This window comes from Opisthocomus hoazin, chromosome 1, assembly GCF_030867145.1.
Source record: "Opisthocomus hoazin isolate bOpiHoa1 chromosome 1, bOpiHoa1.hap1, whole genome shotgun sequence".
In the NCBI taxonomy this organism is placed as follows: domain Eukaryota; kingdom Metazoa; phylum Chordata; class Aves; order Opisthocomiformes; family Opisthocomidae; genus Opisthocomus; species Opisthocomus hoazin.
In genome coordinates, this window is record NC_134414.1 from 2,122,251 (window position 1) to 2,148,044 (window position 25,794).

The 25,794-nt window shown below is 63.6% G+C and overlaps 1 protein-coding gene across 7 annotated transcripts; it reads left to right on the top strand.

Annotated features, from left to right (window-relative positions):
* PGAP2 (post-GPI attachment to proteins 2) lies at positions 1-25,794 on the top strand. Of its 7 annotated transcripts, none has more exons than XM_075414193.1 (7): positions 2-726; positions 830-1,004; positions 4,621-4,873; positions 11,446-11,552; positions 23,088-23,196; positions 24,285-24,382; positions 25,497-25,794. In XM_075414193.1, the coding sequence occupies exons 1-7, from the start codon at positions 413-415 to the stop codon at positions 25,698-25,700; spliced, it is 1,260 nt and encodes a 419-aa protein (XP_075270308.1). In that variant the 5' UTR covers positions 2-412; the 3' UTR covers positions 25,701-25,794. The 7 variants fall into 7 exon arrangements, with proteins under 7 accessions (XP_075270359.1, XP_075270323.1, XP_075270352.1 ...); XM_075414202.1 differs by having other exon boundaries at positions 11,446-11,540; XM_075414244.1 differs by lacking the exon at positions 23,088-23,196 and having other exon boundaries at positions 1-726; positions 11,446-11,540; positions 25,497-25,570.

Sequence of the window (25,794 nt, forward strand, 5' to 3'; positions counted from 1 at the left end):
TCTTCTCCAGGCTGAACAAGCCCAGCTCCCTCAGCCTCTCCTCGCAGCAGAGATGCTCCAGTCCCCTCCTCATCCTCGCAGCCCTCCGCTGGACTCTCTCCAGTAGCTCCTCATCTTTCTTGAACTGGGGAGCCCAGCACTGGACCCAGCACTGCAGAGGGAGCTGGCTGGGACAGGAGAGCTCGAGGGCAGATGCTCCTCGGGACTGGGTGGACGTGGCTTTGGCCCCGGCGGGCTGCGGGCAGCGATCCGGGGCGCGTGGGAAGGTTGAAGGCTGAGGAGCCGTGGCGGAGGGCGAGATCGCGGTGTTGGCACCGAGCTGGTGGAGAGCCCTGAGCCGGAAGCGCGCTGCCGGGCCGAGAAACCGCTCTCCCCGGCTTGCCCGGCCCGATGAGCGGTGGCTTTTATCTTTATGGCCGTGCAAGGCGCAGGGCTGGCAGAGTCCTGGTCCCGGCGCCGGAGTCGTGCCCGTAAAGGTGCTGAGCGCTCGGCTGGGACGGTGCCGTGCCGGGTGTCCGCGTGTGGTGGCCGTGCAGCGGGGCCGGCGCCGCGGGCCGTTGGGGCTGCGGCAGCGCGCGTCGTCCTCGCTGAGTCAGCGCTGTGCCCGGGAATGGTCTGGATCGACGCGTCCCGCCGCTGCGCTGACCCGAGTCTCAGGCTTCCCGCGCCTCCGGGACGGCTGCCGGCCCTCGATGCCCGCCGTGGGGCTGTGGCTGTCGAGCAGGGGTGTGAGAGGCCTCCTCTGCCCGGGTTCCTGTCCTCTTTGGGCCCGGGCGTTGCGGGAGGACAGAATCCCCATCAAACGTTTGCTTGTTTTGTTTCTTTTCAGGGCCATCAGGATGCTGCAGGTACCGCTGCCCCTGGACCGGGACGGGATCCTCTTCCGGCTCCGCTTTACCACGCTGGCCGTTGGGACGGTGTTCTGCCCGCTCTTCGGTTTCCTCTTCTGTGTGATCTGGTCTCTGCTGTTCCATTTCCAGGAGACGACAGCCACGCACTGCGGGGTAAGCGACTCTCGCCACCGCGATGCCGAGTCCTCCAAGGTCACGGCCGCTGGGCTGGGGCAGCCGGCGGGGTGCCAGGGCTCCTCTCGTCTTCCCGGGCTTTCCCACCAGAAGTGTTACGAGGTCCTGAATATTTTATTGTGCTTGTGATGCCTGGGGACTGGCAATGGATGTTTCAGCTTTTTGAAAGGATCCTGGGAACGTACAGACTGGTCAGGCTGAGGTCTCTACTAGGCACGTTGGTGATGATTATGGGAAGGAGTAAAACTCACAGAATATCACAGAGTGGTAGGGGTTGGAAGGGACCTCTGTGGGTCACCCAGCCCAGCCCCCCTGCCCAAGCAGGGTCACCCAGAGCAGGGGGCACAGCACCGCGGCCAGGGGGGGCTGGAATATCTCCAGAGAAGGAGACTCCACAGCCTCCCTGGGCAGCCTGGGCCAGGGCTCCGGCACCCTCAGAGGGAAGAAGTTCTTCCTCGGGTTCAGCTGGAGCTTCCTCTGCTCCAGTTTGTGCCCGTTGCCCCTTGTCCTGTCGCTGGGCACCACTGGAAAGAGTCTGGCCCCGTCCTCCTGACCCCCACCCTGCAGATATTTAGAGGCATTTCGAAGGTCCCCTCTCAGCCTTCTCTTCTCCAGGCTGAACAAGCCCAGCTCCCTCAGCCTCTCCTCGTAGCAGAGATGCTCCAGTCCCCTCCTCATCCTTGCAGCCCTGCGCTGGACTCTCTCCAGTAGCTCCTCGTCTTTCTTGAACTGGGGAGCCCAGAACTGGTCTCTCTCCAGTAGCTCTTCATCTTTCTTGAACTGGGGAGCCCAGAACTGGGCACAGTACTCCAGATGAGGCCTCACCAGGGCAGTGTAGAGGGGAAGGAGAACCTCCCTCGTCCTGCTGCCCACACTCCTCCTGATGCACCCCAGGATCCCATTGGCTTTCTTGGCACCCAGGGCACGCTGCTGGCTCATGGTTAACTGTGAAGCTACGGATAAATATACTGCCTTGTGGAGGAGTTAGCCCAGCTTTTAGAGAAGGAATTGCCCCTTGGATCTTCTGGAGTTCTTCAGAGGAGTCACAAGCGCATGTCTGGGGAGCTGGGGTTGAGAGGGACCACTTGGATTTCTGAAAGGATCAGGTTCCTCCCCAGGGCTTGCGCGCAGCCACGGCACGGGTGTGGATGAGCAGCTGGGCACAAGCTGGGCGCAGAGGGCAGGAGTCATTGGAGATGGCCCCGGGGTTTTGTGGGGTCTGCGTTGTTCCTTGTGCCCGTACGCGGTGGGGTGACGCAGCTGGTGGTGATGCCGAGATCCTGGAGCAGGGAGAGCGAGGCAGGCTGCCGAGGGGGGTCGCGGAGCGACGGAATGCCAGGGCAGTGTGGTTTGGAGAAATAAGAAATAAGCACGCCCAGAGAGCGGTTCTGCCCCCTCCTCACCACTCGAATGTGGGGAGCCCGGCTGCAAGGACGCCCCGAGGTGTCACACAGCTCCTGTTCCTGGGCTGGGGAGGCCAGGGCTCTTCAGCTCCACACAGGAAGAGGTGATGGGCTGAGAGATGATGATGACACCAAACTGGGAGGAGTGGTGGGCACACCAGCAGGCTGTGCTGCCATCCAGCGTGACCTGGACAGGCTGGAGAGTTGGGCAGAGAGGAACCTGATGAGGTTCAACCAGGGCAAGGGCAGGGTCCTGCCCCTGGGGAGGAACAACCCCAGGCACCAGGACAGGCTGGGGCTGAGCTGCTGGAGAGCAGCTCTGCGGAGAGGGACTGGGAGTGCTGGGGGACGACAGGGTGACCATGAGCCAGCAGCGTGCCCTGGGTGCCAAGAAGGCCAATGGGATCCTGGGGTGCATGAGGAGGAGTGTGGGCAGCAGTGTGAGGATCAGGGGACGCTGTACGGAGGTGGCAGGTTCTGCCTGAGGAACCAGCTCCTTCTGGGACGCCGTGCCGGAGCCGATCCGGGGAACACCTCTCTGCGGGGCACTGGGGGTCCGCAGTCCTGCGTGGGCTCCAGGGGAGAACGAGCAGGGTCCTGAAGAGGGATTACCTGGTGCGTAGTGATCGTGGCTGCCTCGGGAAGTCCCCAGGCTGTGAAACTCTGGAGGTCAGGAGTTTGTTTCGGCGCTGCACTGGTAGTTTCCCTGCTTTTCTGCTGAACGTGGGTTTTTGCCTGCTGTTGCGATCAGCTGTCTCCGTTAGGGTCGGGCTGACAAAACCGTGTGCCCTCATGTCACAGAATCCCAGCATGGCAGGGGCTGGCAGGGCCCTCTGTGGGTCCCCCAGCCCAGCCCCCTGCCCAAGCAGGGTCACCCAGAGCAGGGGGCACAGGACCTTGTCCAGGCGGGGCTGGAATATCTCCAGAGAAGGAGACTCCACAGCCTCCCTGGGCAGCCTGGGCCAGGGCTCCGGCACCCTCAGAGTGAAAAAAGATGCTGAAATGTTGTTATTTTTCTAAATAAGTTTATTCCTATTTTAAAAGCCAGGGAATGGAACGTGGCAGCAGCCCTGCTCCATCCCCCAGGGCCAAGCAGCCCAGCCCTGCCAGGACAGTTCCCGGGCCCGGGGGTGCCCCACTCTTAGCTCTTTACTTTGGACCTTTCTTCCTTCCCTTTGCTCAGTCGTGGTCCCCAACGTGTTCTCTGCCCCCACGTTTGGGGAGAGAGGACTGGGATGCATGAGGAGGAGTGTGGGCAGCAGGGTGAGGGAGGGTCTCCTCCCCCTCTCCTCTGCCCTGGGGAGGCCCCATCTGCAGTGCTGGGTCCAGTGCTGGGCTCCCCAGTTCAAGAGAGATGAGGAGCTACTGGAGAGAGCCCAGCGCAGGGCTGCGAGGATGAGGAGGGGACTGGAGCATCTCTGCTACGAGGAGAGGCTGAGGGAGCTGGGCTTGTTCAGCCTGGAGAAGAGAAGGCTGCGAGGGGACCTTCGAAATGCCTCTAAATATCTGCAGGGTGGGGGTCAGGAGGATGAGGCCAGACTCTTTCCAGTGGTGCCCAGTGACAGGACAAGGGGCAATGGGCACAAACTGGAGCAGAGGAAGCTCCAGCTGAACCCGAGGAAGAACTTCTTCCCTCTGAGGGTGCCGGAGCCCTGGCCCAGGCTGCCCAGGGAGGCTGTGGAGTCTCCTTCTCTGGAGATATTCCAGCCCCGCCTGGACACGGTGCTGTGCCCCCTGCTCTGGGTGACCCTGCTTGGGCAGGGGGCTGGGCTGGGCGACCCCAGGGGTCCCTTCCAACCCTGACCATGCTGGGATTCTGCGATCTTGGAGAGTTATCAATACTTGTGCAGGTGTTGGTCTCTTCTCCCAAGTAACCAGTGACAGGACGAGAGGCAACGGCCTCAAGCTGCGTCAGGGGAGGTTCAGATTGGAGATCGGGAACAATTTCTTTCCTGCAAGAGTGGTCAGGCCTTGGCCCAGGCTGCCCAGGGCAGTGGGGGAGTCCCCATCCCTGGAGGGGTTCAAACACCGTGTGGCTGTGGCCCTTGGGGACACGGTTGAGCAGGCGTGGTGGGGTTGGGTTGGCGGTTGGATTTGATCTCAGAGGTCTTCTCCAACCTCTGATTCTATGAAATACCTTAATATGACTTGCTTCTTATGCCTTTCCCCACGAGCCGCTGTCTCTCTTCCAGGTCCCGAACTACCTGCCCTCCATCAGCGCTGCCATCGGGGGCGAGACCCCCCAGCGCTACGTCTGGCGCCTGTGCATCGGCCTCCACTCGGCCCCCCGCTTCCTGGTGGCCGTCGCCTACTGGAACCACTACCAGAGCTGCCACTGCTCGCACCCTCGCTACCTGCACCTCTGCCACTTCAACCTGCTGCTCAACCTGCTGGAAAACTTCGCCCTCCTAATCCTGACGTACGTGTCCTCGTCTGAAAACTATGGTAGGTGTCTCCTCCCGCGCTCTGTGCTGGCCGTCGTGCCGCTGGTCTTGCTCGTGGCTACTGAGGCTTGGCAGAGCTCTGCTTAGAATCGTAGAATCACAGCGTGGTTTGGGTTGGGAGGGACCTTCAGAGGCCGTGTAGTCCAACCCCCCTGCAGTGAGCAGGGACGTCTCCAGCTGGATCAGGGTGCTCAGAGCCCCGTCCAACCCGGCCTTGAATGTTCCCAGGGATGGGGCATCGACCACCGCTCTGAGCAACCTGGGCCAGGGCCTCACCACCCTCATGGTGAAAAATGTCTTCTTTGTATCTTCTAAATCTGTCCTCCCTTAGTTTAAAGCCGTTGCTGCTCGTCCAATCGCAATAAGCCCTGCTGGGAGTATTTTCCCCGTCTTTCCTAGAGGCCCCTCCAGGCCCTGGCAGCTGCTCTAAGGTCTCCCCTTGTCCTTCTCCTCCCCAGGCTGCCCAGCCCCAGCTCTCCCAGCTCTTCCTCCCAGCAGAGGGGTTCCAGCCCTCGCATCATTGCTGGGGCCTCCTCTGGCCCCGCTCCCACAGCTCCAGCTCTGTCCTGTGCTGAGGGCTCCAGAGCTGGACGCAGGACTCCCGGGGGGTCTCAGCAGAGTGGGGCAGAGGGGCAGAATCCCCTCCCTCACCCTGTGCCCACGCTTCTCTTGATGCAACCTGGGACATGGTTGGCCTTCTGGATCACATTGATGGCTCATGTCCTGCTTTTCATCCACCTTGCACTTGGCCTTGTTGAACCTCATGAATTCACAGGTTCCCACTTGGCCTTGTTGAACCTCATGAGTTCACAGGTTCCCACTTGGCCTTGTTGAACCTCATGAGTTCACAGGTTCCCACTTGGCCTTGTTGAACCTCGTGAGTTCACAGGTTCCCACTTGGCCTTGTTGAACCTCATGAGTTCACAGGTGCCCACTTGGCCTTGTTGAACCTCATGAGTTCACAGGTGCCCACTTGGCCTTGTTGAACCTCATGAGTTCACAGGTGCCCACTTCTCCAGCTTCTCCACGTCCCTCTGGATGCCATCCCACCCTTCTGGCGTGTCAGCTGCACCGCTCAGCTTGGTGCCATCTGCAAACGTGCTGAGGGTGCACACGGTCTCGCTGTCTGTGTCATCGATGAAGATATCAAACAGCACCGGTCCCAGTACGGACCTCTGAGGGCCACCGCTTGTCACTGGCGTCCATTTGGACATGGATCCATTCACCACTACCCTCTGGCTGTGACCTTCCAACCAATTCCTCATCCACCAACAGCCCACCCATAAAATCCCTGTCTCCCCAACTCAGAGAGAAGGATGGTGTGAGGGACTGTGTCGAAGGCTTTACAGAAGCCCAGATAGATCACATCTGTCGTTCTTCCCTTCTCCACTGACACTGTCACGCCATCACAGAAAGCTGCTGGGTTGGTCAGGCAGGACTTGGCCTTGGTGAAGCCACGCTGGCTGTCTCGAGTCACCTCCCGGTCCTCCGTGTGCCTGAGCAGAGCTTCTAGGAGGAGCTGTTCCATGATCATCCCAGGCACAGAGGTGAGGCTGACAGGTCGGTAGTTGCCGCTGCTTCATGCCGGTGTTTTGGAATTCCCAGAATCACAGAATGGTGGGGTTGGCAGGGCCCTCTGTGGGTCCCCCAGCCCAGCCCCCTGCCCAAGCAGGGTCACCCAGAGCAGGGGGCACAGCACTGTGGCCAGGCGGGGCTGGAATATCTCCAGAGAAGGAGACTCCACAGCCTCCCTGGGCAGCCTGGGCCAGGGCTCCGTCACCCTCAGAGGGAAGAAGTTCTTCCTCGGGTTCAGCTGGAGCTTCCTCTGCCTCAGTTTGTGCCCGTTGCCCCTTGTCCTGTCGCTGGGCACCACTGGGAAGAGTCTGGCCCTGTTCTCCTGACCCCCACCCTGCAGATATTTAGAGGCATTTCGAAGGTCCCCTCGCAGCCTTCTCTTCTCCAGGCTGAACAAGCCTGAATTAATCAGTTTTGGAGGGAAAACCAGTAAAAATGAGTATTTATAGAGCCAAGTTGCATCCATAATGTGTGAACAGCCATGTTCCTCCCAGAATTCTTGGTTGCTGGTAGTTGGCCAAAACCATAGGCTGGATTTTTGTGTCGAGCAGAGTTTGGCCGCTTCGGCTCCCAGTGGTGTGCAAGGCCGTGCCCAGCCGCGCGTCTCACCGCGGCGGAGCAGAGCCCGGCTCTCCCCGCTGCTGCGGAGCTTTGGCTTTGGCTCTGCGCTGGCGTTCAGCCCGCGCGCTGCTCCGGCTGCGTTCGAAATACCCTCCCAAAGAACGGTCTGGGTAAAATTTCCTGTGTTGACCTGAGAACAAAATCGTAATTTTTCAGGTTAAAACGGTGTGGGCAAAATAGGGACACGATAGGCTGGGAATGTCCTGCTCCCACCCGGTCTCCTCCGAACCGGATTTGGGTGCCAGCGCGGACAGCCAGCCGCTGTTTGACCCTGAGATCGCGCAGAGGTCTGGAGGACGCGCCGGGGGGTGACTCCAGAGGACTCAAATCCGCGAGCCAGCGAGGTGGAGCTGTCACAGCAGAAGCAAACCCGGTTCTGGGACATGGCAGCAGCAGAGCCCTGCGTCGGCTGTCCCTGCGCCCAGTTTGAGGGTGGGCATGGGGGGGGGGGGGGGGGTGTCCAGCTGTGTGACCACGCTGGAGAATCAGAGAATCATTAAGGTTGGAAAAGACCTGTAAGATCATCAAGTCCAACCGTCAACCCAACACCACCATGCCTACGGTGTCACGAGCAGAGTCCGAGGACCTCCCGAGCCTTTCACAGAATCACAGAATCACAGAATAGTAGGGGTTGGCAGGGACCTCTGGGGGTCACCCAGTCCAGCCCCCCTGCCCAAGCAGGGTCACCCAGAGCAGGCCGCACAGGACCTTGTCCAGGCGGGGCTGGAATATCTCCAGAGAAGGAGACTCCACAGCCTCCCTGGGCAGCCTGGGCCAGGGCTCCGTCACCCTCAGAGGGAAGAAGTTCTTCCTCATGTTCAGATGGAACTTCCTGTGCCTCAGTTTGTGCCCGGTGCCCCTTGTCCTGTCGCTGGGCACCACTGGAAATAGTCTGGCCCCGTCCTCCTGACCCCCACCCTGCAGATATTTGTAGGCATTTCTAAGGTCCCCTCGCAGCCTTCTCTTCTTCAGGCTGAACAAGCCCAGTTCCCTCAACCTCTTCTCGTAGGGGAGATGCTCCAGTCCCCTCATCATCCTCGCAGCCCTGCGCTGGACTCTCTCCAGCAGCTCCTCATCTCTCTTGAACTGGGGAGCCCAGCACTGGACACAGTACTCCAGATGAGGCCTCACCAGGGCAGTGTAGAGGGGAAGGAGAACCTCCCTCGTCCTGCTGCCCACACTCCTCCTGATGCACCCCAGGATCCCATTGGCTTTCTTGGCACCCAGGGCACACTGCTGGCTCATGGTCACCCTGTCGTCCACCAGGACACCCAGGTCCCTCTCCGCAGAGCTGCTCTCCAGCAGGTCCACCCCAAGCCTGTACTGCTGCATGAGGTTGTTCCTCCCCAGGTGGAGGGACAGGTGGAGGGACCTTTCGGGTGAGGATGGAGATCCGTAGTGGAGCCCAGTGGACTGGAATGGCTGGATGTGAACCTCCAGCTGATGGAGGTCTGTGCTCGAGGGGATGATCCCGTCCAGCTCGTCTTCCTCATCTCCTGCAGCCCTCCCTGTCCCCACGGCAAGTCATCCCGTTGCGTCCCCGCCTGCACCTGCCAGTGTCCCCAGCTGTCCCCGCCATGGCAGGGACTGCAGACTGACCTGCCCGTGGTCGCTGGATGAAGAACTGGCTTCCCTGGATGAAGAACTGGCTGGATGGCCGAGCGCAGAGAGCGGTGGTGAATGGAGTTCAATCCAGTTGGCAGCTGGTGACGAGTGGTGTTCCCCAGGGCTCAGTTTTGGGTCCGGTCTTGTTTAACATCATCATCAATGATCTGGATGAGGGGATCGAGTGCTCCCTCAGTCAGTTTGCAGATGACACCAAGCTGGGTGGGAGTGTTGATCTGCTCGAGGGTAGGAAGGCTCTGCAGAGGGATCTGGGCAGGCTGGATCGATGGGCCGAGGCCAACTGTGTGAGGTTCCACAAGGCCAAGTGCCAGGTCCTGCCCTTGGGTCACACCAACCCCACGCAGCGCTCCAGGCTTGGGAGGAGCGGCTGGAGAGCTGCTGGGTGGAAAAGGACCTTGGGGTGCTGGTCGGTAGCCGGCTGAACATGAGCCAGCAGTGTGCCCAGGTGGCCAAGAAGGCCAAGGGCATCCTGGCTTGGATCAGGCATGGTGTGGCCAGCAGGAGCAGGGAGGGGATCATGCCCCCAGGTGGCCAAGAAGGCCAAGGGCATCCTGGCTTGGATCAGGCATGGTGTGGCCAGCAGGAGTAGGGAGGGGATCATGCCTCTGGACTCGGCACTGGTGAGGCTGCACCTGGAGTGCTGTGTTCAGTTTTGGGCCCCTCACTCCAAGGAGGACATGGAGGGGCTGGAGCATGTCCAGAGAAGGGCAGCGAGGCTGGGGACGGGGCTGGAGAACAAGTCTGATGGGGAGCGGCTGAGGGAGCTGGGACTGCTCAGTCTGGAGAAGAGGAGGCTGAGGAGAGACCTTCTTGCTCTCTGCAGCTCCCTGACAGGAGGGTGCAGTGAGGGGGGGTTGGGCTCTGCTCCCCAGTAACCAGCGATGGGATGAGAGGTGATGGCCTCAGGCTGCGTCAGGGGAGGTTCAGATGGGAGATTGGGAAAAATGTCTTCACTGAGAGAGTGGTCAGGCCTTGGCCCAGGCTGCCCAGGGAGGTGGGGGAGTCCCCATCCCTGGAGGGGTTCAAACACCGTGTGGATGTGGCCCTTGGGGACATGGTTGAGCAGGCGTGGTGGGGTTGGGTTGGTGGTTGGACTTGATCTCATAGGTCTTCTCCAACCTCTGATTCTATGATTCTATGGTGGGGGCAGCTGGGGACACCCCTGGGGGCGTGCATCGGGGCTGGGAGCCTGTCCTTAAAAATTCAGATGCTCTTTTGGGGTCTGGATACCTCCAAGCACGTTGTCACCCTGCCTGTGCCTCGTTTTGTGGCCGAAGGCTCTGCCCGGCTTGTGCCGAGCTTTGTGAGGAGGAGGAGGCTGAAGAGCGACGGGGTGGCTGGGCAAAAGCCGCCCCGAGAGCTGAGGCTAACCCGGTTTTCTCAGATCCTGATTACGGACCAGTCTCTGGTTTGTGGGGAGAGTTTCAGGCCCCAGCCGCCGCGCTGAGGTGGGAACGGGCTCCGGTTCGTCATCTCTGCAGGACATGGCTCACGTCTGCGTCTCCAACGGCTGCCTTTGCCGTCGCTCCTCGCACGGCTTCCCTTCCCCCGGAATCGAGAGGGCACGCAGGGGAGATCATCGCTGACCTTCGGGTGGTTGGGAATTCGGCCTGTGGTTCAGATCACAGAATCCCAGCGTGGTGGGGTTGGCAGGGACCTCTGTGGGTCCCCCAGCCCAGCCCCCTGCCCAAGCAGGGTCACCCAGAGCAGGGGGCACAGCACCGCGGCCAGGGGGGGCTGGAATATCTCCAGAGAAGGAGACTCCACAGCCTCGCTGGGCAGCCTGGGCCAGGGCTCCGTCACCCTCAGAGGGAACAAGTCTCAACAGAATCACAGAATGGTAGGGGTTGGACGGGACCTCTGTCCATCTAGTCCAACCCTCCTGCCGAAGCAGGGTCACCTACAGTAGGGTGCACAGGACCTTGTCCAGGCGGGGCTGGAATATCTCCAGAGAAGGAGACTCCACAACCTCCCTGGGCAGCCTGGGCCAGGGCTCCGGCACCCTCAGAGGGAAGAAGTTCTTCCTCGGGTTCAGCTGGAGCTTCCTCTGCTCCAGTTTGTGCCCGTTGCCCCTTGTCCTGTCGCTGGGCACCACTGGAAAGAGTCTGGCCCCGTCCTCCTGACCCCCACCCTGCAGATATTTAGAGGCATTTCGAAGGTCCCCTCTCAGCCTTCTCTTCTCCAGGCTGAACAAGCCCAGCTCCCTCAGCCTCTCCTCGCAGGAGAGATGCTCCAGTCCCCTCCTCATCCTCGTAGCCCTCCGCTGGACTCTCTCCAGTAGCTCCTCACCTTTCTTGAACTGGGGAGCCCAGCACTGGACCCAGCACTGCAGATGGGGCCTCCCCAGGGCAGAGCAGAGGGGCAGGAGAACCTCCCTCGCCCTGCTGCCCACACTCCTCCTCATGCACCCCAGGATCCCATCGCCCTTCTGGGCACCCAGGGCACGCTGCTGTCTCCCCGCAGCGTGCAGCCCGCTCCGGCCCCAGGCTCACAGGGGACCGTGCAGCAGGCGCGAGCGGTGTTGTCCTTGCACCCCCGTCCCCTTCTCTGCGTGGGCGCGGGGCGTGCGGGGCTGTGCCCCTCTGCTGCGAAGACCCTGGCCAGGGGCACAGCATCTCCCAGGCACCGGGGCTCGTGGTGGGACCGCGTCCCGCAGGCAGCAGTCCTGCACCCACCCCTGATGCCCACCCCGTGTTCCCCTGGCGCTCTTGGCTCAGCTTTAACAGGAAACTTCTTGTCTTGTTGATTCAGCCATCCACGAAAACGCGTTCATCGTCTTCATCACCTCGGCCCTGGGCCACATGCTCCTGACGTGCGTCCTCTGGAGAATGACTAAGAAACACACAGTAAGTCCCGAGGTACAGACGCTCTCCTTCCTTCCTTCCTTCTCGCTGGGCAGCGCTGGGTGCTGGGGACGGGGCTCTGGGCTGTCGCTCGCTTCTGAAATGACCCCAAGCGGGCGCTAAAGGAGTGACCAGCACCGGGTGGAACGGGGGAGATGGAGGCGTGGTCACCAAAATTCGTGCTTTACCATAACAAAGTGGGGAGGAATCTTTTAATTTCCCATTTTCTCATTTTCACGTGTGTGTGTGCGCCTCTTGCACGCTCAGCTCTGCCTGGGTCCCTGGGTCCTCTTCTCCTCGGGGGTGCGTATCGCCCAGCAGAGCCCCAGTCCAGCCCCCACAGTGCCCAGTACGAAATGGGGAAGAGTCGCAAGGGCTCCCTGGGCTGTGTTGCTGCGGGAAGGGCATTGCTTTGCAAAGTGGAGACCCTCAGATCACAGAATGGTTGGGGTTGGCAGGGCCCTCTGGGGTCCCCCACCCAACCCCCTGCCCAAGCAGGGTCACCCAGAGCAGGGGGCACAGCACCGCGGCCAGGCGGGGCTGGAATATCTCCAGAGAAGGAGACTCCACAGCCTCCCTGGGCAGCCTGGGCCAGGGCTCCGGCACCCTCAGAGGGAAGAAGTTCTTCCTCGGGTTCAGCTGGAGCTTCCTCTGCTCCAGTTTGTGCCCGTTGCCCCTTGTCCTGTCGCTGGGCACCACTGAAAAGAGTCTGGCCCCGTCCTCCTGACCCCCACCCTGCAGATATTTAGAGGCATTTCGAAGGTCCCCTCGCAGCCTTCTCTTCTCCAGGATGAACAAGCCCAGCTCCCTCAGCCTCTCCTCGTAGCAGAGATGCTCCAGTCCCCTCCTCATCCTCGCAGCCCTGCGCTGGGCTCTCTCCAGTAGCTCCTCATCTCTCTCGAACTGGGGAGCCCAGCACTGGACAGAGGAGCCCAGAACTGGACACAGTCGGAGTGTGTGCCCTTATTCCAGGGCCGGGAAGCTGGCGAGGGCTCAGAGCAAGCCTCTGCGAAGGGACCGCGTACAGGGATGTGCTGGGTGGGTGCTGTGCGCGGGGTCTGCTCGGACACGCTGCCCACGTATGAGCTGGCGCCTGGGATCTGCTCGGGCAGCTGCAGAGAGCACCGTGCTACGGCTCCTGCTCCGTCCCGGCTGTTTGTCATCCCCTTCTGGCAATGCACCGGGCCCGTCCCCTCGCTGGCTGGTTCCAGAGACCTGGAAAAGCAGCTTCCAGCAGTTGTTTGGTCCCGAGGTTCCCTGTGACGGGGACTTTTGGAGAACCCGGTGTTCCCCTCTCTCGCTGGGAAGTGATCTGTCGTCTGTGGTCATATGGGGGCAGCAGGAGCTCAGCAGTCACTCCTTGGTGGCTTTCCCATGGCTCCCTTTGTTTACAGAGTTACAAAATCCCAGCATGATGGGGTTGGCAGGGCCCTCTGGGGATCCCCCAGCCCAACCCCCTGCCCAAGCAGGGTCACCCAGAGCAGGGGGCACAGCACCCGCGTCCAGCCGGGTCTGGAATATCTCCAGAGAAGAATATCTCCTGCAAGATTCACTCGGGCTGGGGTTTGCTGCCAAGCCACAGCATCACTGGCTGTGTGAGGTGACATCTTGTCCTCGTTACCCCGATGCTGTGGGGCTCAGGCTGTGCTGGAGAGCTTCTGCGTCCTGGGCCACGTGTCCAAGCACAGCAAAGGGGCATTTGCCCCCTCTGAGGACGTGTGGACTGCGGCACATCCCTGGGTGGAAGTGCAGGGGGGGCATGGTGATGCCCTGGCTGAACGTGCCACCACTCGGCACGGTGCCACCACCCAGCACAGTGCCACCACCCACCATGGCTTCCTCCTCCCATCCTGGAAAGGGCCAGCTGATGGAGGGGACGCCGGGGTGCGTGGTCCCTCCCAAAGCTGCGTGTCTGATGACACCAAACTGGGAGGAGTGGTGGGCACACCAGCAGGCTGTGCTGCCATTCAGAGAGACCTGGACAGGCTGGAGAGTTGGGCAGAGAGGAACCTGATGAGGTTCAACCAGGGCAAGGGCAGGGTCCTGCCCCTGGGGAGGAACAACCCCAGGCACCAGTACAGGCTGGGGCTGAGCTGCTGGAGAGCAGCTCTGCGGAGAGGGACTGGGAGTGCTGGGGGACGACAGGGTGACCATGAGCCAGCAGCGTGCCCTGGGTGCCAAGAAGGGCAACGGGATCCTGGGGTGCATGAGGAGGAGTGTGGGCAGCAGGGCGAGGGAGGTTCTCCTGCCCCTCTGCTCTGCCCTGGGGAGGCCCCATCTGCAGTGCTGGGTCCAGTGCTGGGCTCCCCAGTTCAAGAAAGATGAGGAGCTACTGGAGAGAGTCCAGTGCAGGGCTGCGAGGATGAGGAGGGGACTGGAGCATCTCTGCTACGAGGAGAGGCTGAGGGAGCTGGGCTTGTTCAGCCTGGAGAAGAGAAGGCTGCGAGGGGACCTTCGAAATGCCTCTAAATATCTGCAGGGTGGGGGTCAGGAGGACGGGGCCAGACTCTTCCCAGTGGTGCCCAGCGACAGGACAAGGGGCAACGGGCACAAACTGGAGCAGAGGAAGCTCCAGCTGAACCCGAGGAAGAACTTCTTCCCTCTGAGGGTGCCGGAGCCCTGGCCCAGGCTGCCCAGGGAGGCTGTGGAGTCTCCTTCTCTGGAGATATTCCAGCCCCGCCTGGACGCGGTGCTGTGCAGCCTGCTCTGGGTGACCCTGCTTGGGCAGGGGGCTGGGCTGGGGGACCCACAGAGGGCCCTGCCACCCCCCAATGTTCTGGGATTCTGTGTCTCCCTGCGGAGAGAGAAGCCTGTCAGGGCCAGCCGTGACCCGGAGCCCAGGAGCACGGTGTCCCCCGCGCCAGCTCCCCGCGGGGCCGCGTGTCGGCAGATGGAGCTGTCGCCCGGGGAGCGAGGGCAGCGAGCGCGTTCCTCGAGCAGCCTGGGCAAGATCCTGTGCCCCCTGCTCTGGGTGACCCTGCTTGGGCAGGGGGTTGGGCTGGGGGACCCCCAGAGGTCCCTGCCAACCCTGAACCTTCGGGGATTCTGTGCTGGCCGTCAGATCGGGCGTATCTGGGCCCAGCGCTCGCCACGCCGCTGGTCGCGCGGCCGCGGGCAGCACCCGTTGATAAGCGGGTGCTCGCCCTTATCGCCGCTCTGCAGATCCTCCTCGTCGCTCCGTCGGCGTCCCGTGACGTGCGAGCCGGGCTCCTGCTGCAAATCACGGGGCCACGGCTCCTCCGGGTCTGCCGGGGCTCATCCCGCTGCTCGCTTGGGCTCCTCGGCTCCGCTCCCGCGACGCCCGCCGGCCCGGGCACGGTGCCGACACCACATCCTCCTCGCCCCGAGCCAGGCGGCCTCAGCAGGAGCGGGGAGAAGTTGGGCAGCGCTGAGCTGGCCGGGGCTGCTGTAGGGCAGGGTGGAAGCGATCGCGTCCTGCGGGTCACGGCATCTCACGGCCGGGTCCTGGCTCCGTTCGTGTCGCTGCGGGGGCTTTGTGTTCGCCGTCGCTGGAGCCGACGGTGGCAGGAGGGGACGGGTGAGGGGGACAGGAGGTGTCCCGTCCTCCCCTCCTCTTCAGCGGAGGGTACTGGAGTGGAGGAAGCCACTGAAGGTCCCCAGGGGGGGTTCAGGTTCTCCAGGGTCAAACCTGGGACCATCTCCAGGAGGAGCTGGGAGGCCGGACCCAGCCTTCCTCCTGCTCGGCCCGGAGGAGGGGGCACAGCGCAGCGCAGGCCCCGTGCCCGGCACCGGTGCCACCAGGAGCGAAGCTGCCCAGGTTTGCTGGAGTTTCAGTGCGTCGGTGACAGGAATTGGTCTTGCAAAAGCCCGGCGTTCCTCGGGGCTGGTGTTGCAACTGCCTTGCTGCAAGGGCAGGAAGGTGCTGAGGAACTTGCTCGTAATGGGGAAGTGCAGACAGTTTCCAGTTGCAAGGTGGCAAATCCCAGAATCCCACCATGGTGGGGTTGGCAGGGCCCTCTGGGGGTCCCCCAGCCCAACCCCCTGCCCAAGCAGGGTCACCCAGAGCAGGGGGCACAGGACCTTGTCCAGGCGGGGCTGGAATATCTCCAGAGAAGGAGACTCCACAGCCTCCCTGGGCAGCCTGGGCCAGGGCTCCGGCACCCTCAGAGGGAAGAAGTTCTTCCTCGGGTTCAGCTGGAGCTTCCTCTGCTTCAGTTTGTGCCCGTTGCCCCTTGTCCTGTCGCTGGGCACCACTGGAAAGAGTCTGGCCCCGTCCTCCTGACCCCCACCCTGCAGATATTTGTAGGCATTTCGAAGGTCCCCTCGCAGCCTTCTCTTCTCCAGGCTGAACAAGCCCAGCTCCCTCAGCCTCTCCTCGGAGCAGAGATGCTCCAGTCCCCTCCTCATCCTCGTAGCCCTCCACTGGACTCTCTCCAGTAGCTCCTCATCTCTCTTGAACTGGGGAGCCCAGCACTGGACACAGCACTGCAGATGGGGCCTCCCCAGGGCAGAGCAGAGGGGAAGGAGAACCTCCCTCGTCCTGCTGCCCACACTCCTCCTCATGCACCCCAGGATCCCATTGGCCTTCTTGGCACCCAGGGCACGCTGCTGGCTCATGGTCACCCTGTTGTCCCCCAGCACTCCCAGTCCCTCTCCGCAGAGCTGCTCTCCAGCAGGTCCCCCCCAGCCTGTCCTGGTGCCTGGGGTTGTATGGTGAGAGAATGGAAAATAAAGCTCTGCAGGAGGGAAGAAGAGAGGAAGCAGGCTGAGAGGAGGAGGGGAAGGGGCAAAGCAGGGAAGAGACCTCATGGGAAGAAGGGAAATGGAGTCAGCGAGCCTCCAGCTGTGGCCTGGTCGTGGTGGACCAGAGGCAGCGTGCCCGGTCCTGCTCGCTTGGCCACGGCTGGCACGGTGCTGCGCTCCCCAGCTGGCATCTCCGCGGTCGCTCTGCTCTGCTCCTGGCCGGCTGCACGCCCTGAAACCCTCCTGCCCCAGCTGGCCCTGCCCCGGCGAAGACGACGAGCGGCGCAGTGGGGCAGAGCGGTTTCACTTCTTGTTTGCAAACGCGTTTCCCGCTTGCCCCAGCGCCTGGCGTCGCTAGCAGCTTCGTTTGAAGCTTGAGGTGGGTTGAGAAGGGGCTGCAGGGCTGAGCTCAGAGGGTTGGCATCAGCGGCGCTGAGTCTGGTTGGAGGCCGGGAACTGGTGGTGTCCCTCAGGGGTCAGTACTGGGTCCAGCCTTGTTCAACTTCTTCATCAACGACCTGGATGAAGAGTTAGAGTGTACCCTCGGCCAGTTTGCTGATGACACCAAACTGGGAGGAGTGGTGGGCACACCAGCAGGCTGTGCTGCCATCCAGCGTGACCTGGATAGGCTGGAGAGTTGGGCAGAGAGGAACCTGATGAGGTTCAACAAGGTCAAGGGCAGGGTCCTGCCCCTGGGGAGGAACAACCCCAGGCACCAGGACAGGCTGGGGCTGAGCTGCTGGAGAGCAGCTCTGCGGAGAGGGACTGGGAGTGCTGGGGGACGACAGGGTGACCATGAGCCAGCAGCGTGCCCTGGGTGCCAAGAAGGCCGATGGGATCCTGGGGTGCATGAGGAGGAGTGTGGGCAGCAGGGCGAGGGAGGTTCTCCTGCCCCTCTGCTCTGCCCTGGTGAGGCCCCATCTGCAGTGCTGTGTCCAGTGCTGGGCTCCCCAGTTCAAGAGAGATGAGGAGCTACTGGAGAGAGTCCAGCGGAGGGCTGCGAGGATGAGGAGGGGACTGGAGCATCTCTGCTACGAGGAGAGGCTGAGGGAGCTGGGCTTGTTCAGCCTGGAGAAGAGAAGGCTGAGAGGGGACCTTCGAAATGCCTCTAAATATCTGCAGGGTGGGGGTCAGGAGGACGGGGCCAGACTCTTTCCAGTGGTGCCCAGCGACAGGACAAGGGGCAACGGGCACAAACTGGAGCCGAGGAAGCTCCAGCTGAACCCGAGGAAGAACTTCTTCCCTCTGAGGGTGCCGGAGCCCTGGCCCAGGCTGCCCAGGGAGGCTGTGGAGTCTCCTTCTCTGGAGATATTCCAGCCCCGCCTGGACAAGGTCCTGTGCAGCCTGCTCTGGGTGACCCTGCTTGGGCAGGGGGTTGGGCTGGGGGACCCACAGAGGTCCCTGCCAGCCCCACCATTCTGGGATTCGGGGATTCTGTGTTTCTGTTTTGGCCGAGTGACACGCGTGCACACGCCTGGTGACCGCTGGGCCGGCCGCTTCAGGGCCATCAGCCGAGCTGGGTCACAGAATCACAGAATCACAGAACAGTAGGGGTTGGCAGGGCCCTCTGTGGGTCACCCAGCCCAACCCCCTGCCCAAGCAGGGTCACCCAGAGCAGGGGGCACAGCACCATGTCCAGGCGGGGCTGGAATATCTCCAGAGAAGGAGACTCCACAGCCTCCCTGGGCAGCCTGGGCCAGGGCTCCGGCACCCTCAGAGGGAAGAAGTCCTGCAGCGTTCCCGGTGCTGGGGCTCTGCCCCGCAGCAGCCCACGCTGCCATCACCCCACGCTGAGCCCGGCCCCGGTCTGGCGGCTGCTGGGGACCCTCTCATCCCACGAGTGTGACAGCAGAGGTGCTGCCGGGCTGTGCCCACCCCGCTGCCGCTCCCGTCCCCGTCAGCGCTGCTGAAGCCGTTTCTGCTCGCGCTGCCGCAGCTGCTGAGCTGGGTTCCCAGCTGCTGCTGGAGCCGCGGACGCGGGCGCTGAGCGTGCGTGGTTCCGGCCCCGCTCCCCGGCAGCGCGGTCGCCTTGCCGGTGGTGTGGCAGCAGCAGACCTCGGGGACAGTGGCAGGAGCTCACACGAGCCCGCTATAAATATCCCAGGCGCTGAGCTCGCGGTGCTGGGGCCGTTTGTCTTCGGGTTCGCCACAGAGGAGCCAGAAACGCTCGAGGAGGAGCTGGGACCGGTGTGTGGCACGTAGGCTCGTGGGTGCCACTTGTCCCCCGGGAAGGGACGGCTCCAGGGGCAGAGCCGGAGCTCGGCAGGTCCCGGGAGAGCGTGGTGGTTGCGTTCTGGAGGAGTGTCACTCGGCCATTCCCCTGTCCCCATCGGGAACCGGGCTGGGGCTCTGCGGGGTCCCGCTGCTTCCCCTCGAGAGGCAGCGGGAGGCTCCGGGGCTCCATGCTGGGGTTTGCTGCCGGCCAGGCCTTGGAGCTGGGTTCGCAGGGCTGGAAAGCCAAGGGGATCCTGGGGTGCATGAGGAGGAGTGTGGGCAGCAGGGCGAGGGAGGGTCTCCTCCCCCTCTGCTCTGCCCTGGGGAGGCCCCATCTGCAGTGCTGGGTCCAGTGCTGGGCTCCCCAGTTCCAGAGAGATGAGGAGCTACTGGAGAGAGTCCAGCGCAGGGCTGCGAGGATGAGGAGGGGACTGGAGCATCTCTGCTGCGAGGAGAGGCTGAGGGAGCTGGGCTTGTTCAGCCTGGAGAAGAGAAGGCTGCGAGGGGACCTTCGAAATGCCTCTAAATATCTGCAGGGTGGGGGTCAGGAGGACGGGGCCAGACTCTTCCCAGTGGTGCCCAGCGACAGGACAAGGGGCAACGGGCACAAACTGGAGCAGAGGAAGCTCCAGCTGAAGAACAGGAAGAACTTCTTCCCTCTGAGGGTGACGGAGCCCTGGCCCAGGCTGCCCAGGGAGGCTGTGGAGTCTCCTTCTCTGGAGATATTCCAGCCCCCCTGGCCGCGGTGCTGTGCCCCCTGCTCTGGGTGCACAGCACCCCTCTGCCCCTCGCCCTGCTGCAGGGCCCTGGGGGGGGTCCCGGGCTCACGCAGCAGCACCCTGACCCTGCGCCTTGGGAGCCTCATGCGTGGGGAGATGCCTTCTGCTTCTCCCTGGAGCCTGAGTCCCTGGGCTGGGCCCAGCCTCACCAAGGGTTATGAAGACAAGTGGATAATTAGTGGTGGCTAATTGGTCAGGGGTTGGCCCAGGCTGCCCAGGGCAGTGGGGGAGTCCCCATCCCTGGAGGGGTTCAAACACCGTGTGGCTGTGGCCCTTGGGGACATGGTTGAGCAGGCGTGGTGGGGTTGGGTTGGTGGTTGGGCTTGGTGATCTCAGAGGTCTTCTCCAACCTTGATGGTTCTGTGATTCTGATGCGAGGGCGCGTCCTGGGTGGTCTCACGGTTCCTCCTCCGGGCTGGTCCCCGAAAAGGGCTGGTGGCCTTTCAGCCCTCGAAGCTCCAGGCAGCCTCAGGAGAAGAAGCGCTTGCGGTCCCTGCGGCAGCCCGGGTGGGATGCCCAGCCGCAGCGGGGTGGAGTGTGGGGACCACGGGGGAGATGTGGGAGCTGGAGCGTTCCCCCCTGCCCTGGGGTGGGTGGAGGAGGTAGGATCCGGCCTGCCTGCGCCCCGGGAAGCGTGGTGGGATCTCCTGTGGGTGGGGGTGGAGGTGCCACCTGTCCGCTCGCGCTCGCCAGTGGAGACAGTGCCCAGTCACCACGTCCCATGGCTGTGGTGTTCCTGGGGGTCCCCCACCCGCAGCCCCTCGCTGCGCTCCCCGGGGACATCCCGGGAGGTTCAGCTGCCTGGTGCCCCCCAGCCTTCAGCCGCCGGGTCACAGAATCACAGAATGTTTGGGGTTGGCAGGGCCCTCTGGGGTCCCCCAGCCCAACCCCCTGCCCAAGCAGGGTCACCCAGAGCAGGGGGCACAGGACCTTGTCCAGGCGGGGCTGGAATATCTCCAGAGAAGGAGACTCCACAGCCCCTCTGGGCAGCCTGGGCCAGGGCTCCGGCACCCTCAGAGGGAAGAAGTTCTTCCTCATCTTCAGCTGGAGCTTCCTCTGCTCCAGTTTGTGCCCATTGCCCCTTGTCCTGTCGCTGGGCACCACTGGAAAGAGTCTGGCCCCATCCTCCTGACCCCCACCCTGCAGATATTTGTAGGCATTTCTAAGGTCCCCTCGCAGCCTTCTCTTCTCCAGGCTGAACAAGCCCAGCTCCCTCAGCCTCTCCTCGTAGGGGAGATGCTCCAGTCCCCTCCTCATCCTCGCAGCCCGTAGGACACGGTGCTGCACGGCGCGGTGCAGGGAGGCACGGCCGGGAGCTGCCATGGCTCACCCTGCTGCGAGGAGCGGGACTCGGGGCAGAGCCGTTTCCGCTGCCGTGGGCCCTGGGTGACAACAAGGCTGTTTTGTGACCCCGCTTTTCCGGTGTGAAACCTCGCGCAGCGCCTGGGCCGCCCGCTGTTATTCCACTCCCGGGCTGGCACCCCGCTTCTCACCGCACCCCGCGCTGCCGGCCCCGCACCCTCACAGCCGGGCGCCCACCGCCTCCCGCTCCCGCTCGGAGGGTCCCCCGCTCGGAGGGTCCCCCGCTCGGAGGGTCCCCGGAGCCGCTGCGGACGGGACCCCCGTCACCCTGAGCAGGAAGGGGCCCCGCGGATGGCGAAGGTGACGGCGAGGCCGTGCTTCCTCCCTGGGTCTTCCTCACTGCCGTGACGCGTTGGTGCCGGCGGGGCGGCCGGCGCCTTCCGGGGTGGGGGGGGGTGGAAAGTGTGATGGGGCGATTTAAATTTTCCTCGCTCTCAGCAGAGCCCCGAAACGGAGTTTTTGTCTCACGTGAAACGTCAGGCGAGCGGGAAATTCCCCTCCCACCCAGAAGCGGCGATGACGGCGTCTGGGCCGGCGGTGGCATCCCCGGACCCCTGCTATGGGGGCAGCCCCGTCTTTTCCAGCCCCCCGGGCTCGGCGCGTTGGCCGCCCGGCGCTGGGACGGGGGGGTGCTGGGGTCTCCCCTTCCTAGGGAAGCTGAGGAATTATGGGCTGGATGAGTGGTCAGTGAGGTGGGTTGAGAACTGGCTGAAGGGCAGAGCTCAGAGGGTTGTCATCAGCGGCGCTGAGTCTGGTTGGAGGCCGGGAACTGGTGGTGTCCCTCAGGGGTCAGTACTGGGCCCAGCCTTGTTCAACTTCTTCATCAATGACCTGGATGAAGAGTTAGAGTGTACCCTCAGCCAGTTTGCTGATGACACCAAACTGGGAGGAGTGGTGGACACCCCGGCAGGCTGTGCTGCCATCCAGCGAGACCTGGACAGGCTGGAGAGTTGGGCAGAGAGGAACCTGATGAGGTTCACCAAGGGCAAGGGCAGGGTCCTGCCCCTGGGGAGGAACAACCCCAGGCACCAGTACAGGCTGGGGGTGGACCTGCTGGAGAGCAGCTCTGCGGAGAGGGACCTGGGTGTCCTGGGGGACGACAGGGTGACCATGAGCCAGCAGCGTGCCCTGGGTGCCAAGAAAGCCAATGGGATCCTGGGGTGCATCAAGAAGAGTGTGGGCAGCAGGGCGAGGGAGGTTCTCCTTCCCCTCTGCTCTGCCCTGGGGAGGCCCCATCTGCAGTGCTGGGTCCAGTGCTGGGCTCCCCAGTTCAAGAAAGATGAGGAGCTACTGGAGAGAGTCCAGCGCAGGGCTGCGAGGATGAGGAGGGGACTGGAGCATCTCTGCTACGAGGAGAGGCTGAGGGAGCTGGGCTTGTTCAGCCTGGAGAAGAGAAGGCTGCGAGGGGACCTTCGAAATGCCTCTAAATATCTGCAGGGGGGGGGTCAGGAGGACGGGGCCAGACTCTTCCCAGTGGTGCCCAGCGACAGGACAAGGGGCAACGGGCACAAACTGAGGCAGAGGAAGCTCCAGCTGAACCCGAGGAAGAACTTCTTCCCTCTGAGGGTGCCGGAGCCCTGGCCCAGGCTGCCCAGGGAGGCTGTGGAGTCTCCTTCTCTGGAGATATTCCAGCCCCGCCTGGACAAGGTCCTGTGCAGCCTGCTCTGGGTGACCCTGCTTGGGCAGGGGGCTGGGCTGGGGGACCCCCAGAGGGCCCTGCCAACCCCAAACATTCTGTGATTCTGTGCCCGGCCGCGGTCTGGGGGCTCCCGCCTCACCCCAGCGCTTTCGGTTTCTTCGCACACGACGCTCAGCGCGGGGAGCACTGGGGGGGAGAGAGGAAGGGGCTCCCGGGGCGGCCGCCGCACCCGTGACCCCCAGTTTCGGGGCGGGGGGGGTGCTGGGCAGCGTGCGGGTGGGCTGGCGGTTTGGGGGGTGACCCCACCGTGGGGCAGGGGGCTGGCGCGGGTGCCAGCAGCGAGCTGGGCATCACGGGGGGCACCGGGGGCTGCCGCAGCCATCGTGCTGAGACAGGGGGACAGGGGAGGGGGGCCCCAGCCGCCAGCCCTTGGTGTGGTTTCCTTCTCCCCCGGCGCAGATGCGAGCGAGGGGGCGAAGCGCCGGGTGAATTCCCCGCGCCGGGGCGGTTGGGCAGCACCCGGGGGGGTGAAGCTATGGGGGGGGCCCACCTGCAGCCGCAGGTCCACGTTGGGGTGATCCCCCCCAGGTGCCCCCATCTCAGCTGGTCTCCACTCCAGCAGCCGTGCCCGAGGAGTTGGGGGGAGAGGGGCTCCCGGTGCCCACCTGTGCCCCCCGGGGCGGCCGTGGGGCCAGGGCAGAGCTTCCCCGGGGGGGCTGGGGGCTGCTCCGGCATCTCCGGTGGCAGCAGGGGCGAGGGCTGAGCCGCTCGCGGCCCCGTGCCGGGCGGGAGGGACGGGGTGGGCACCAGGGAATGGCCCGAGGGGGTGACCCAGCTCTTGGCCTCTTCCAGGAGCGCAAGTCATACAAGTGGAAGCAGCTGCTCTTCTTCTTCACCTTCATCACGTTCGCGTTCGCCGTGTGCGTCTACTTCCACCACAACTGGTACTGCGGCCCCGGAGGTAAGGGGCCGGGGCAGGGCTCCGTGCTGGGGGGATCCCAGAATCACAGACTCACAGAATCCCAGCATGGGGGGGTTGACAGGGCCCTCTGGGGGTCCCCCAGCCCAACCCCCTGCCCAAGCAGGGTCACCCAGAGCAGGGGGCACAGCACCGCGGCCAGGCGGGGCTGGAATATCTCCAGAGAAGGAGACTCCACAGCCTCCCTGGGCAGCCTGGGCCAGGGCTCCGGCACCCTCAGAGGGAAGAAGTTCTTCCTCGGGTTCAGCTGGAGCTTCCTCTGCTCCAGTTTGTGCCCGTTGCCCCTTGTCCTGTCGCTGGGCACCACTGGAAAGAGTCTGGCCCCGTCCTCCTGACCCCCACCCTGCAGATATTTAGAGGCATTTCGAAGGTCCCCTCGCAGCCTTCTCTTCTCCAGGCTGAACAAGCCCAGTTCCCTCAACCTCTCCTCGTAGCAGAGATGCTCCAGTCCCCTCCTCATCCTTGTAGCCCTCCGCTGGACTCTCTCCAGTAGCTCCTCATCTCTCTTGAACTGGGGAGCCCAGCACTGGACCCAGCACTGCAGATGGGGCCTCCCCCGGGCAGAGCAGAGGGGCAGGAGAACCTCCCTCACCCTGCTGCCCACACTCCTCCTCATGCACCCCAGGATCCCATTGGCTTTCTTGGCACCCAGGGCACGCTGCTGGCTCATGGTCACCCTGTCGTCCCCCAGCACTCCCAGTCCCTCTCCGCAGAGCTGCTCTCCAGCAGCTCAGCCCCAGCCTGTACTGGTGCCTGGGGTTGTTCCTCCCCAGGGGCAGGACCCTGCCCTTGCCCTGGTTGAACCTCATCAGGTTCCTCTCTGCCCAACTTAGATGCGTGTGGGCAAGGGGCTGGGTGACACCTTGCTTGCCAGATCCCAGCCAGAGGCCGGGAGAGCTGCCCCGGGCGGGACAGTGCCCGGCCACCCACCTCCCATCTCCACATCAGCCTGGGTTCAAGCCGGGGACGAGCCCCCCACCCTGTGCCCTGGGAGGGTCCCAGGAGGTCCCCTGGCTCCCGGAGCAGATCTGGCTGGGGTTCCCCCTCACCCACTGCGTTTCCTCCACCAGTCTACACCGTCTTCGCCTTCCTGGAGTACCTGGTCGTCCTCTCCAACATGGCCTTCCACATGACCGCCTTCTGGGACTTCGGCAACAAGGAGCTGGTGGTGAGCTCGCTGCTGGAGGAGAAGCACTTCTAGCCAGCCTCGCGCGGCGGCCGGCCGCGGCGCCGGTGCCCGGCGGGGGCTGCGGTTCCCCCGGCGCGGGCAGAGAGCCCCTTCCCTCTCCAGCTGCCCCCAGGGCCAGGGTGTTTGCGGTGGAGCTGCCAGAGGGATCGTCCCGGGGCGCTGGGCCCCGCGAGTGTCGGTGCACGGTCCCTGCCTGAACCTGGAGGTCCCGTTCTGGGTGCTGGGGGCTCTTGGTGGGGACCCTCGAGGCCGGTACCCCCAGCCTGGCTCCGTGGAGGGAGCAGGCAGGAGGACAGCGAGGCGGGCAGGTGCCTGCTGCCTGTTTCTCCGGAGGATGCTCCGGGCAGAGCAGGATCCTGCTCCCCGCAGCGGGGCGCGGGGGGCCCGGCCTTGCCCTGGCGCTGCTTCGCCTGGGTGGTCTCACGGTTCCTCCTCCGGGCTGGTGGCCTCTCAGCCCTGGAGGCTCCAGGTGGCCTCGGGAGGAGAAGCGCTCGCTGCCCCTGCATCTCACCAGCTACAGGATCCCAGCATGGTGGGGTGGGAAGGGACCTCTGTGGGTCACCCAGCCCAACCCCCATGCCCAAGCAGGGTCACCCAGAGCAGCCTGCACAGGACCTTGTCCAGGCAGGGCTTGAATATCTCCAGAGAAGGAGACTCCACAACCTCCCTGGGCAGCCTGGGCCAGGGCTCCGTCACCCTCAGAGGGAAGAAGTTCTTCTCTCGGGGTCCCGGCCCGTCCGAGTTGCGTTGCCAGGAGGGGAACGTCTTGGTGGGCGCCAACGCATGCAAGGAAGGAGAGCACGAGCGCAGGGGCGTGTGGGGCACAGCAGATGCTGAGAACATCCACGCTCTCCTGCGCTGCCTCTCCCAGAAGCCCCCTCCAACCAGCAAAGGGTGCTGTGCTCCAGTTCGAACCCAGTTTGGGGACGAAGGGCGAGTGGGCGGCTGCTGGAGGTCCTCGCCGTGACGTCCCCGTGGCTTGGCCTCTTCTGCAGGGCTTCTGCTGGGAATCACAGAATCACAGAATCACAGAATAGTAGGGGTTGGAAGGGACCTCTGTGGGTCACCCAGTCCAATCCTCCTGCCCAAGCAGGGTCACCCAGAGCAGGCTGCAGAGGACCTTGTCCAGGTGGGTCTGGAATATCTCCAGAGAAGGAGACTCCACAGCCTCCCTGGGCAGCCTGGGCCAGGGCTCCGGCACCCTCAGAGGGAAGAAGTTCTTCCTCATCTTCAGACGGAACTGCTGGGGTTCAGCGGCGCTGCTGCCGCTGCCCCAGGAGGAGGGGGCTGGTGGTGACCCCCCGTCTGCGGGCGCTGCGGCTGGCATGGCGGTGGTGCCGCCCGGGTGGGAGCTGGGTGCTGAAGCTGCTCCTCCCCGTGCCCGGCCAGGT

Bases quoted from the DNA above. Each gene is read 5' to 3' on its own strand.
- PGAP2 (XM_075414193.1), top strand. From the start codon at position 413: ATGGCCGTGCAAGGCGCAGGGCTGGCAGAGTCCTGGTCCCGGCGCCGG. The intron at 727-829 runs GTGTGAGAGGCC...GTTTCTTTTCAG, and splicing joins GCTGTGGCTGTCGAGCAGGG to GGCCATCAGGATGCTGCAGG. The intron at 4,874-11,445 runs GTAGGTGTCTCC...TTGTTGATTCAG, and splicing joins GTCCTCGTCTGAAAACTATG to CCATCCACGAAAACGCGTTC.